Source organism: Rhineura floridana, chromosome 5 (genome assembly GCF_030035675.1).
Source record: "Rhineura floridana isolate rRhiFlo1 chromosome 5, rRhiFlo1.hap2, whole genome shotgun sequence".
In the NCBI taxonomy this organism is placed as follows: domain Eukaryota; kingdom Metazoa; phylum Chordata; class Lepidosauria; order Squamata; family Rhineuridae; genus Rhineura; species Rhineura floridana.
The window spans coordinates 98,569,998-98,582,284 of NC_084484.1; the positions used below are offsets into that span (position 1 = coordinate 98,569,998).

General features: G+C 41.4%; 1 protein-coding gene across 4 annotated transcripts in view; it reads left to right on the plus strand.

Annotated features, from left to right (window-relative positions):
• ERG (ETS transcription factor ERG) overlaps positions 1–12,287 on the plus strand; it is a 118,624-nt gene that overhangs the window by 71,693 nt on the left and 34,644 nt on the right. For all 4 annotated transcript variants that reach the window (XM_061627670.1, XM_061627671.1, XM_061627668.1 and 1 more), the window contains exon 2: positions 9,674–9,891. In XM_061627670.1, coding sequence (XP_061483654.1) covers positions 9,752–9,891 — 140 coding nt within the window. In that variant the 5' untranslated portion in view covers positions 9,674–9,751. The remainder of the gene's footprint in view (positions 1–9,673; positions 9,892–12,287) is intronic.

The window sequence follows — 12,287 nt, forward strand, 5'->3', positions numbered from 1 at the left end:
GTTCCAAACAGTAATATTTGTCTCCAGGATCCATCACAGCCATAAAATCCAAATCTTTTTCCAAGTCCATATTTAATAAATCTATTCCAATCTCCAGGGCTTGAACCTTCCCTTTAATTTTTCTTTCATCTCCTTTTATTTGTCCAGTTATATCTTTGGTCCCATCTACCTCCATTCTCGTAGAATCCTCTATTTCTGTCAGCTCCTGTCTCATTCTGCCAAATTCAATTTTCATCTCTTGTCTGCTCTGTCTCATCTCTTGTTTGATTAGCTTAATCTCATTCATTATTTTCTGAAACATATCTAGAGAGGAAATCCCTTCCTGTACATCCAGGGTCTCAGCCACCTTCTTGATTGTCATTCTTAAAACCCAAAGAACAAAACACCTTCAATTTCCAGTTATAGCCACTATTCCCAAGCAAAGAACAGTTTATTTCTTTTTCCAGTCACAAAGGAGTTAATCTTCCAAACCTGATGACATCAGTCCTCTAGACAGCACAAACTGCCTTATCTCTTATGTGTCCAAAAGTGCAAAACAAATTTAGTTCACAGCATCCAAATAATTAGTGGCATAAAGAATAAGCAGATTCGTTAAAAAGAAGTAGACCAGAAAAAATAGTCCCAGACATATAAAATTCAAATATCAAATAAATCAAATTTTCTCTCTTCAAATCAGATGCCCCTCATCCGTTTATATCTTTATAATGCCCAATTCCATGCCAGCTTTTTGCAATAAAAACAAAGATAGGTTTTTTCGATTTTCTTCCTCCTAGTTCCAAGTGTAGAAGAGAAAGTTATAACTCACGCAGGAATTCTTGTTGCTAATTCCTTGACAAATCTCTTTTGCTATAACGATTTAAGCTAGATAATAATAGACAGAAGAATGCTTGCCTGTTAGAACGTTTTTCTTTGAAGAAAAAAAGGGTCTCGCTTAATCAGTTTGAGCTTGTTGTAATCCCTAGCTCCGTCCGACGCTTGCTGGCTAGACCTTCATTCATAGACGATCCTGATGAATTCCAGCCCCCAACAAACACCACGGAACTTCTGTGGATAATCTCTACGTTTCTCCCTTGCCTGAGAGAAAATTTTCCCAGTCAAAAAAAACCTTCTGACTGGTTTTAAAAACTGAAAAAGCTTCCTCTGAGACGAGAGCTCGTCCTAGAGGCAAGCACAAGCGGAGCGATCCTCCTGGGAAGTTCCGACAGGGGGGCCAGTCCTAAGGGGAAGAATATCATCTTCAACCAAAAGTTTAGCATATACCTCCATGCACGGGATTTAATAAGAACTTGCCCTGCCTCTAAACGTAAGAGTACATTGGGAACACAACTAGGGACACCCAGGATGCTTCTCAGAAATTTAGTTTGTAAAGTTTCCAATGGGGCATAATTGCCATAAGCACATAGCTATGATCCATATAGCATTTGAGCTATAACCTTCGCAGTGAACACCTGTATGGCCGAGGGGATATATTGTTCTCCTTTGGTGTGAAAAAAGGCAAGGGGTGCCTTTGCACTCCTCAGGGAATTTGCAATGACATTATTTATTTGAGTTTTCCAGGTACCGGAGTGGAAGATTATTCCCAAGTATCTATAAGCTGAAACCTGTTCAATTGGATGTTCATTTATTTGCCAATGATGTTTGATCCTTTTCTGAGTGAAAACTAGAACCTTGGATTTGGCATAATTGATTTCCAGCATTTCATTTTTACAGTAGGACTCTAGAGCTCTTAGCAGCCGCCAGAGACCAACACTTGTTAGTGACAAAAGCACTGCATTGTCTGCATAAGGATAGACAGCACTCTATTCGCCAAATTAGGGGGATGAGAGTTTATCACCACTAGGCTTTTGACCAGAGAGTTGATGTACAAGTTAAATAAGGTGGGGGCTAAAATGCACCCCTGTTTGAAAGTTGGAATAGAACTGGTATTCAGATATCATAAATGAATCATTGGCAATAGGCTGGATTTTCTGTGGAAAGGGTGAATCTGAATTAAAAGCGGGGGGGGGATAAGGGTGGGCATTTTGATGCCAACATCATGTGGATGCTGCAAAGAACTTGCATGCAGAAGGAATATCAACTGTAGATAAACACCTATCTGTAAGCACCCTCAGTTGTGTATTTAAATATTTACTGTTCAAACTGCATCCATACCATTAAGCAGAAGCTGTTTAGCACCCAGAAGGTCTTACTCTGTTCTGGTGCTAAGGTGTTCGTGGAAGTGCAAAAGCCCTAGTGCACTTCAGTTGACTTTCTGGGTAATTTTGAAACCTCAGAGCATTTGAAATCACTGGCAAGATGCCTGCTGCATATTTACAATTACACAACTCTTCCCATTTTACTTTTAAGGTTTCTCCTTCCTTTTTTCTTCAAGTCTCTTGGCAAAACCAAAACAGCAGGCTCTTTCTTCTTGGTATGGTACATTGTTCTGTGGAAGTGGGTTGTTTGGAGTTCACAGTTTGTTTTCCTGCTGTTTTTCTGGGCAGTTGGCTGTGCTGCAAAAGATATGGGACTCATTTGTAGGAAATTGAATTGTTTGGGGAAGCAATAAAAGAGCAACTGCTTGCACACTTCCCAAATGTATGTTTTCATGCACAACACTTCTTAATGGAGTAGCCTGCAGAAAAATCCGCAGTGCCCTGACCTCCATGATTTTATACAAACTTTTCTTTGACCTTCCTTTCTTACTTTTCCTCTATTATTATTAAGAATAGAAAATGATCAGAGTGGACTATTTTCCTTTAGATGCATGTTAAAAGTGGCAGAAAACTGCTTGATATGGTATAACAATGATTAGCCATTAATTCTTGCTACCTTACTACTGTGTTTCAAGCTGTGAGGGAAAACAGGTGTCTATATTTTGTTATGCTGCTCCTATAAACTTTTGACTGCTATAGCCGGTATCTATCAGCAATGATTGCCAATATATGATCTAAATATTCAGAAAAAAGCATACGATACTCCTCCTTTAAGATTATCCCACTTCACGATGCAGATAGAAAGATCATACATTTGAATGGTACCTAACAGTTTGAAAATGTTGACAAATTAGCATTCCATACAAGGTGGGTTTTTTTGTATGGTACAGTCATTCAGTAATGATTTGAAACCTGCAATCTGGAGTAGTACAATCTAGGTAGCATGTGTGACATGCTTTTTTGGAACACATAGATCAACCATAAAACAGCCAACGTTTGAATCTTTGATTTGAGGAGTCACAGTAGGGCAGTAAAATAGTAAATTTGGATAGTATTGTTCATAAATATTTGATATGAACTTACTATTAATATTACAGAAATAGGAAACCTAGCATGGCACAAATATACAATCTGTCCTATTTCAGACATAGGGTCGATACACTGAGGGATCTCCAATGGGCTCCATAGAATCCTGCCTTTCCCTTCATATTCAGTATGCATGCATACAACACAATGAGCCATTACAGATACTGGGATATCTGTGTGTGTCTACCACATTCCCATCCAGTCCTCTTTCTTACTGGGGTACAAGATGCTCAGATAACTTGGCAGGCATGTGCAGACCTCCTAATTCCAGTAGTGGCCTGGTGCATTCTGTATGCTTCTCATTGGGAGTTTTATACTGAAGGGATGCTTATGCTCCCAAATTAAGTTTCTCTTGTCAGTGAGCTAATCAGATTTCTAAGTTAAAATATTAAGTAGGTGAGTCATATTTTCCAAACTGGCAATAAAATTCATGTGTAGGGAGCTGAAGGCAACATCCATCTTTCTTTTCATGCCAAATGTTTTTGCTGTTTAAGTGCTCTGTCATGAATATAATACATGGCACTTTTTTCTAATTTGATGAATCCATTTCACAGAGATAGAATACATCTCAAATATGCATTGCACCTCCTTACACAGGTGCTTGCATTTTTTACCTATACCATCAGTACACATACTGCTTATTTGTACAAGCAATGCTTGCATTTAATTTAATTTTTCACATTTTCCTCATCTGTAATCCAAATGTAAAACCTGCAATGGCTAGAATACATTGGATTTAATGTGACTTTCCAAGAATAGCTGTGTTTTGGTTCACGGATAGGTTCAGAAAGTGTGAATATGATAGATTTGCCTTTAAATGAGAACTGAATCAAATTTGTCCCTCATCCCCAATTGCAGACCATTCTGTTGTTGCTATTTTGAAGATAGAGGACAAATGGGGGAAGAGCTCAAGTATACTATCAAGTATGAGAGTCTCCCTTGCTAGAACTTAAAGCAATAATTGTATGCATATCTACTCAGAAGTAAGTCCCATTGAGTTGAAGAAGTCCCACTGAGTTCAATGAGACTTACTCCCAGGTAGGTGTGTAAAGGACTGCAGCCTAAGATAATTAATGCATAGTTTGAAATGTCCACAGGCTTAATTCTGGTAAAGCAGAAGCCATAGAAATAATTTGTTTCTATTCAAGTAAATATTTGTACCTACCTACTTGTTGCGGCAATTCCCCCCTCTAAGGCTGGTGGGCCCATTTGAATGGCCCACCCTCAGAGGCTGATGGAACCCATTGTGTTTCTGAATGCTCTGTGGGATTTTCCAGCTGAGAAGGCTGATGATTCTGTCAAAGCCCTGGTCTTCAATGGGTAGTTGACATGTTTGCTCTCGAGCGTCCTTGTGAGGATCCCACCTCAGACCACCACCTGTTAGGTCCCTCCAGTCAGGATCCTGGGTTTTATTTGTTCTCTCACCGGCTCTAGCATAGATCTCACAAGATCCCACTGCTAGGCAGCACCACCAGGCACTCCCTGTTTCACAATGTGACCTTGGGACTTTGCTTTAGTCCCCTTCTGGCTTATTGTTACTTTGTGTCTGGGTGTACTTGCAGGCCACAACTCCCCTGTATCTTTGTGCCAATAAAGCATACAGCCCTGAGTTGCCCTGGATACTTGATGATACACTATCTCTTCACCGCTGCCACCATTTGATACTGTTTCTCCGCCTTGGTAATTACCCTGCCCACCCTTCTGGTCTGTGAAAGTCCCAGCCAAGGATCAGGCTTTTGGTAAACCAATAATATATTTATTTATAAACACCAGGAAATAACAAGATTACTTTAGGTATATTTAACAAGCATATGGTTTCATATAGTGTCATTCTTTATGTTTCCAGTCATATATAATCTGCCTCAATACCAGCCAAATATAATCCAACCCCCAACCAACTCCAAAACCCAAACTCCACAACCAACCGACCACACCCTCTCAACTGTCATCCTCTCATTTATACCTTCAGCCACTCAAACACTCAGCCAATCATCATACAGCATTCTCCAACATTCTAGCCCATGTACTCCCCCCTCTCACTCAATCCACTTACCATGTATACTTTAATAAACCCGCACTTACCATATTTACAGTTATCACAATACAGAGGCATCACAGTCCTCTCTGGTATTATGGAGACAAAGGGTTCCTTGGTATTTGGGGAGCTTCGAGCTATAAAGCAAGCCAGACGAAGACTAGAGTGCAAGCAGCATAAGTCTTGCTCCAAAGCCGACCCAACACTGGTTAGTGAACACAGTCCCACCTATCATGTGATAGTGCAGGCTGCAAAGAAGATTCATTTCGCAGATTGCATTGCATCCTCCAGTAGCTGGCCAGCTGAGTTATTTTGAAGGGACTGGAGGTTACTGACTCCCACTGTGGGGGAGGGGTCTCTGGAGCATTTGAGGACCCACTGTGACCAACTGCCTATACACTTTGATGATAAAGTTATTGGACTTTGAAGTGATCTTGACTCTGCTATTGTTGCAGTTTCAGATGAAGTACCCAATGCTGGAGTTAATTATGTGTTGTGGGATCAGTTTCAGTTCAGGCAATCAGCTGATGTGGACAAGGTGTTGGTGGCTATACTTCCAATCATGTGCTCTTCTGACCCCTGTCCCTCCTGGCTTATTACATTTAGCAGAGAGGGTTTGACTAGTTGGGTGCAATTTGTGGTTAAAGCTTCATTGAGTGAGGGGGTGGTCTATGCTGACTTGAAAGAGATGGTAATGAGACTACTCCTAAAGAAACCATCCCTGGACCTCTTGGATTGGAATAACAATCAACCGGTCACAAATACCTCTTTTGGGGGGAAGGTGGTAGAGACAGTAGTTATGGGACAGTTGCAAGCATTCTTGGATTACATGGATTATCTTGACCTATTCCAATCTGGGTTCAGGCCTGGCCATGGGACTGGTTGCTCTGATGGATGACACTTATACAGAGTGGGACAGGAGGTGTGCAACCTTGCTGCTGCTTCTCGATCTTTCTGTGGCTTTTGATACCACTGACCACAGTATCCTCCTGGACCAGTTCCAGGAATGGGAATTGGGGGCACTGTGCTATAGTGGTTCCAGTCCTAACTGCATGACTGAATCCAGACAGTAACATTGGATGATTACTTTTCAGCCTTCTGGCAGTTGTTCTGTGGGGTGCCCAGGGTACCATCTTGTCCCCAATGCTATTTAATATCAATATGAAGCCATTGGTAGCATCATTAGGAGTTTTGGGACAAGGTGTCATCAGTGTGTTGATGACACTCAGCTCTACTACTCCATAACATCTGAATCAGGAGAGCCTGTGCGCGCCCTGGACCAGTGCCTGGATACAGAGGTGGGATGGATGAAGGAGAATAAGCTGAGCTTGAATCCTGGCAAAACGGAGGCAATGTGAGCGAATGGTTCCCGTGTCCAAGAAATTGGTCAATTGCCTGTACTGGATGGGGTTGTGCTTCCCCTGAAGAAGCAGGTACGCAGTCTGAGGGTGCTTCTGGATCCAGCTCTGTCACTGGAGGCTCAGGTAGTCTCAGTGGCTAGAAGTGCCTTTTATCAGCTGCGTTTAGAAAACAGCTAGGACTGGGAAGACCCTGACCATAGTAGTTCAAGCATAGGTGACTTCCAGACTAGATTATTGCAATGCAGTCTATGTGGGGCTTCCCTTGCACTTGACTAGGAAACTGCAGTTAGTGCAGAAAGCTGCAGCCCAACTGCGGGCAGGAGTGAGACCCTGTAGCATATAACATTTCTGCTCAGGATTCTGCACTGGTTGCCGATTTGCTACTGAGCCATGTTGAAGCTTGGGACCAGTTTACTTGCAGGACCGCCTTATCCTATATGTGCCCACTGGAGGGCTTTGATCTGCAGAATAGGCACTGTTACCGGTGCTACATAATATCTGTGCCAAATTTGTAAGAAATTGTTCTTTTGGTGTGGCAGCACCAACTCTTTGGAACTCCGTGCCTATTGACATCAGGCAGTGGGGTAAAAGGGGACTAAATAGAGATTTGTCCCCTTTTTGTGGCGGGAAGGTGCAGGAAGGGAAATAATTAAGGACAGCTAGGTGGCCCCCTTAGGCACCTTTGGAGGTGATTGGCGGTTCCGGAGGCCTGTCTGGCAAGACTTTGCAGCTTCAGGACAGGATATGGGCTGCCTCTGGGGCCAGCTTGTCTCATCTACCCAAGGGTTATTCAACCCCGGGTGGGGATGACGTGGGAAGGCCCCCCTACTCACGTACAAGGTGTGGCCGGGGTAAGGGGTAAGCAGATGGGCTTGCCCTTGCCCTAGCAGGGGCTGGTCACCCAAGAGCTGTATGGCAAGCTACTTGCTTATAGATAGTCCCGCACCTAGATTTTCCCTCAGCAGGTCACTTTAAAATTGGGTTTGTCTGCTGTAATTTAATAAAGTGGCCCTTGGTTAACCCAAGCTGATGTGTCAGTGTCTTATTTCGCCCCTCAACTGCAATTGTTCTTTTGGTGTGGCAGCACCAACACTTTGGAACTCCGTGCCTATTGACATCAGGCAAGCGCCTTCACTGTATTCTTTTCGGTACCAGCTTAAAATGTTTTTGTTTAGGCAAGCCTATCTAGATGGCTAGATGCTGATGTGTTTCAATTTTTTCTTGTCTGTTGCTGTTTTTAATTAGCTTTAAAATGTTTTAATTTCTTGTTTTTAACTGTTGTATTAATAATCTTAATGTCTTTTGTAACCTGCTTAGAAATTCTTTTTTTTGCAATCAAGTGGTATAAATAAATAAAACATCAGGTAGAATATCATTCAGTTTGGATAGTTTCATTTTTACATTTGGAGGACTTGTCCACATATGCACCTGCAGCAATAGGGAAACTTTGCATTCTTCAGTTTGCATGAGGTCTGGCATTACTCATCAGTGAAGGGCTTTCAACATAGAATGACTTTGTGCTTTAAAAATGTATGTGAAGGGCAACAAAAAGAGCACACAGCAGCCATTCATTTTGTGACTGTTCCACAGAAAAAGAATTGAACTTATACATTTTTCATATTGGAAAGGCACATCTCCAGCATCTGCTGCTGTTTAATTTACTAATTTTAACACCTTCAATGAAAGGATTTAGAATGTCCCCTAAACACACTCTAAAGTCTAGAACAAGGGGACCCGGACCCTTCAATTACACAATCAATTGTGTAATTCAGAACAATTTGCAGTACTTAATTTGCATACCTTTTGTCTCTGCAACCTTTTTGTTTGTTTATTGGTGGGATGCTGTTTAACAATTTTGAAAGTGTGTAGAGTTTTCTTTTTTCTTTTGTTAGAGAGTGAGCAGAGAATTTCTAAACCATTAAGAGCCATGTAGAGTATGTTGTAACTAACATTTGTCATTACAAAACCTGAAATTCTTTACATTTGTCTCATTTAACATATTTATGTCACATTCAGTCTATCACAATATATGCAAAGGATATGCACAATATATGCATATAAAAAGATATATCACTGAACACTAAAGTCAGGATAATTCAGACCATGGTATTCCCAATCTCTATGTCTGGATGTGAAAGTTGAACAGTGAAAAAAGTGGATAAAAGAAAAATCAGCTCATTTGAAATGTGGTGTTGGAGAGCTTTGCACATACCATGGACTGCGAAAAAGACAAATAATTGGGTGTTAGAACAAGTTAAACCAGAACTGTCACTAGAAGCTAAAATGATGAAACTGAGGTTATCATACTCTGGACACATCATGAGAAGACATGATTCACTCGAAAAGACGATAATGCTGGGAAAAACAGAAGGGAGTAGAAAAAGAGGAAGGCCAAACAAGAGATGGATTGATTCCATAAAAGAAGCCACAGACCTGAACTAACAAGATCTGAACAGGGTGGTTCATGACAGATGCTGTTGGAGGTCGCTGATTGATAGGGTCTCCATAAGTTGTAGGCACATAATAACAACAACAACATCACAGTATAATATCTTTCTATAAATGTGCTTAAGTTGTAGGTGGGCCCTGGGGTTTCTATTGACATAGTTTATAACAAGGTACCAGTAGTGTCCCTGAAGCAGCAGTTAAAAAAGTTTTCATCTCTTCCTTTCTCTACTGCCCAGGAAAAAAAATCTTATTCTTCTAAGAAGAATGAAAGTTACATTTCCTATCATTTATCAAAGTAATTTCTTAATTATATTTTAGAAAAAGAAAACCATCATATCCAAGACAGGTCTCCAGTGAGGTGTTATACCACACATACCACTAAAAAGCTTTAGCTCATGTTGCCACTATTGAGGAGAAAAGCCTCTGTACAATTTTAGAACTTTGTTTTTAAACTGTGGATCAAAACCTTAATAAATAATACATTCTGTAGAATCTGCATAGCTTGTCTCTCTTTGTCATTTTGTTGCTTTCTCTTCTCTGGATTTCAGGAAGCATTATCAGTTGTGAGTGAAGATCAGTCTTTATTTGAGTGTGCCTACGGAACTTCCCACCTTTCTAAAACAGAGATGACAGCCTCTTCTTCCAGTGAATATGGGCAAACATCAAAGATGAGTCCACGCGTACCTCAGCAGGATTGGTTATCACAGCCTCCAACCAGAGTCACCATCAAGATGGAATGCAATCCAAATCAAGTTAATGGCTCGAGGTAAGGACTCTATGCTCTCTTTGGATCTGTCTAGACAAGATTTTCCCCTGAGAATTCTCCTAAATTGAGGAATTAGGAGTAGGCCTCATGCTTAGATGTTCACGTGCATGCTCCCCTCACCAAGGGGAGAGGCAAACAATACCCAAACTGGAAGATCTAGTGGTTAAATAGGGGTTCTCTCCTGATGTACTGGAAAAACTAAACCTTAATTAAACGGGGGGGTAGGTAAGTAACATCTCCAAAGCCTGCTTGGTTTTCTAGAGAAGGTCATATATGCTGCTCAGATGACCATCCCAGTGCCATTTGCAGCATGGAAAGTCAGTCTTGATAAAGAGCGGATTAAGGGGAAAGAAATGGTAGTAGGTTTAACAGGCATCATACTGAACAAGATTGCAAGCTTTTAGCTTTCTGTTAATTGGCTCCACATTTTATGTTTTTGTTTTGTGATCCTATATGTGGCTAGCTTCCCATGCAGCCTGGTTTTAGAAATGCTTTGCTGTAGAGGAGACTTCTATTATCAGAGTACTTTCAAAATGAAGTTGTGAGACCATATGTTTACTGTTCCCTTTGTGGGCAAAATATGATTCAAAATGACACACTGTCTTTTTGGTTTTGTGCAGAAGTATATGCTTTGGTCAGTTTCCACATATTACTATTATCCAAATGCAATTTATTTATTTATTTATTATTACATTTATATCCCACTTTTTCTCCAAGGAGCTGAAAGTGGTGTACATGGTTCTCCCCCTCTTAATTTAATCCCCACAACAACCCTGTGAGGTAGGTTAGGCTGAGAGGCAGTAACTAGCCCAAGGTCACCCACTGGGCTCCATGACTGAATGGGGATTTGAACCCTGGTCTCCCAGGTCCTAGTCCAACACTCTAACCACTACACCACACTGGCTCTCAAGTTGTAAACCTTGTAAATACCTGTGATCTGTAGATTGGCACTCATGTCTGAAACAGACTAATTGTATTGCTATATTTCCAAGTAATTATCTGGGGTGTATGTTGGAATCTTCTGATTTTGGACATAAACTGGTTCTAGGTTACCAAATGTGCCTGATACCAAAAGTTCATCAGTAATACAGAGTGATCTCATTTTGAGTAACCCTCAAATCCACAGGCTATATAAAAAAATGTTGATATGAAATGTATAGGACAGAGTCAGGTCCAGCCCTACCGTTAGGCACAGTGAGGAAATCATTCCATGTGGAAGATACTGAAGGGCAGCAGGGGCAGCTTCTCCTCCCCCCCATTCCTCCTGAGCCTCCCCAGTATAGATACATCACACTGTGAAAGTAATTCCTTGTGCATACTGTACATATGGCAAAGAAGAGAGGCAAAGCATCATAAATCCATGGGATATAGTGTGACTTATATATAGCTCTAACCTCAGTTCTTTGGGTTTGGGGGGCATGTCTTTCGCCCTATGGGAATAGAAGGTGGCAGCTTAGTAGTGTAGATTACATTTATTTTACCTACTGACTACCGATATGAAAGAAAATGTTTCATTAAAGCAAATTATGTGTATGTTCAGAGGTGCATATCTTGATGATGGGGGGGGCACAGGCAGTGAAATGTCTTGGCAGGTCCCTAGGCTACAAGAATGTGAAGCACTGGTGTAGTGCAACCTTAAAATATCTTTGAGAGCTTATTTCAAATAATGAATTCTTTACACATGTCCAGAACCTTGATGTGATGCTAGGCATCCAATCATACAGGAGATGTTTGAGTTTTATTTCATACAATCTTCTGGTCCCAGCAGGACAGCATAAGCTAGAAATTCAGATGAGGAAGGGGCCTCCCAAGGAAAGTGGTTGGTTCAGGCAGTTATTACCATCCCTGAATTTAATAGACCTGCTAAAACTAAGAGCAGTCAGGACCTGTTCAGTATTGGGAGCTGCCCCAAGGAAATGTGATTTGTATTAGCTAGCAGTAAATCTTCATGTAAGCAAGCTCTTAGTATAATCATCATCATCATCAGTGAGACGTGTCAGGCTCTCGACATGGTTGCCCCCGAGCACCCTCTCTGGCATTGCACCTTGGTATACCAGTGAGCTAAGGGCAATGAAACAGGCTGGATGACGGCTAGAGCGCAAGTGGGGAAAGATGTGCTGTGAGGCTGATAGGGCATGAGTAAAACATTATAACCGTGTCTACTGTGTGCCTGTAGGGCAGTGAAGAAGGCTCACTTCTCTGCCTCCATCACGTCCTCAAGTAGCCGTCCAGTGGAGCTTTTCTGTATTGTCGGGGGTCTGTTGACATCAACTCCAGGAAATGGAATTTTAGACCTTTCGGAGGCCCACTGTGAATTGTTTGCAAGGCACTTTAAGGGTAAAGTTGCTCACCTCCATAGCAATCTCGATGCCCCATCTACATCTACTGTAGTCCCC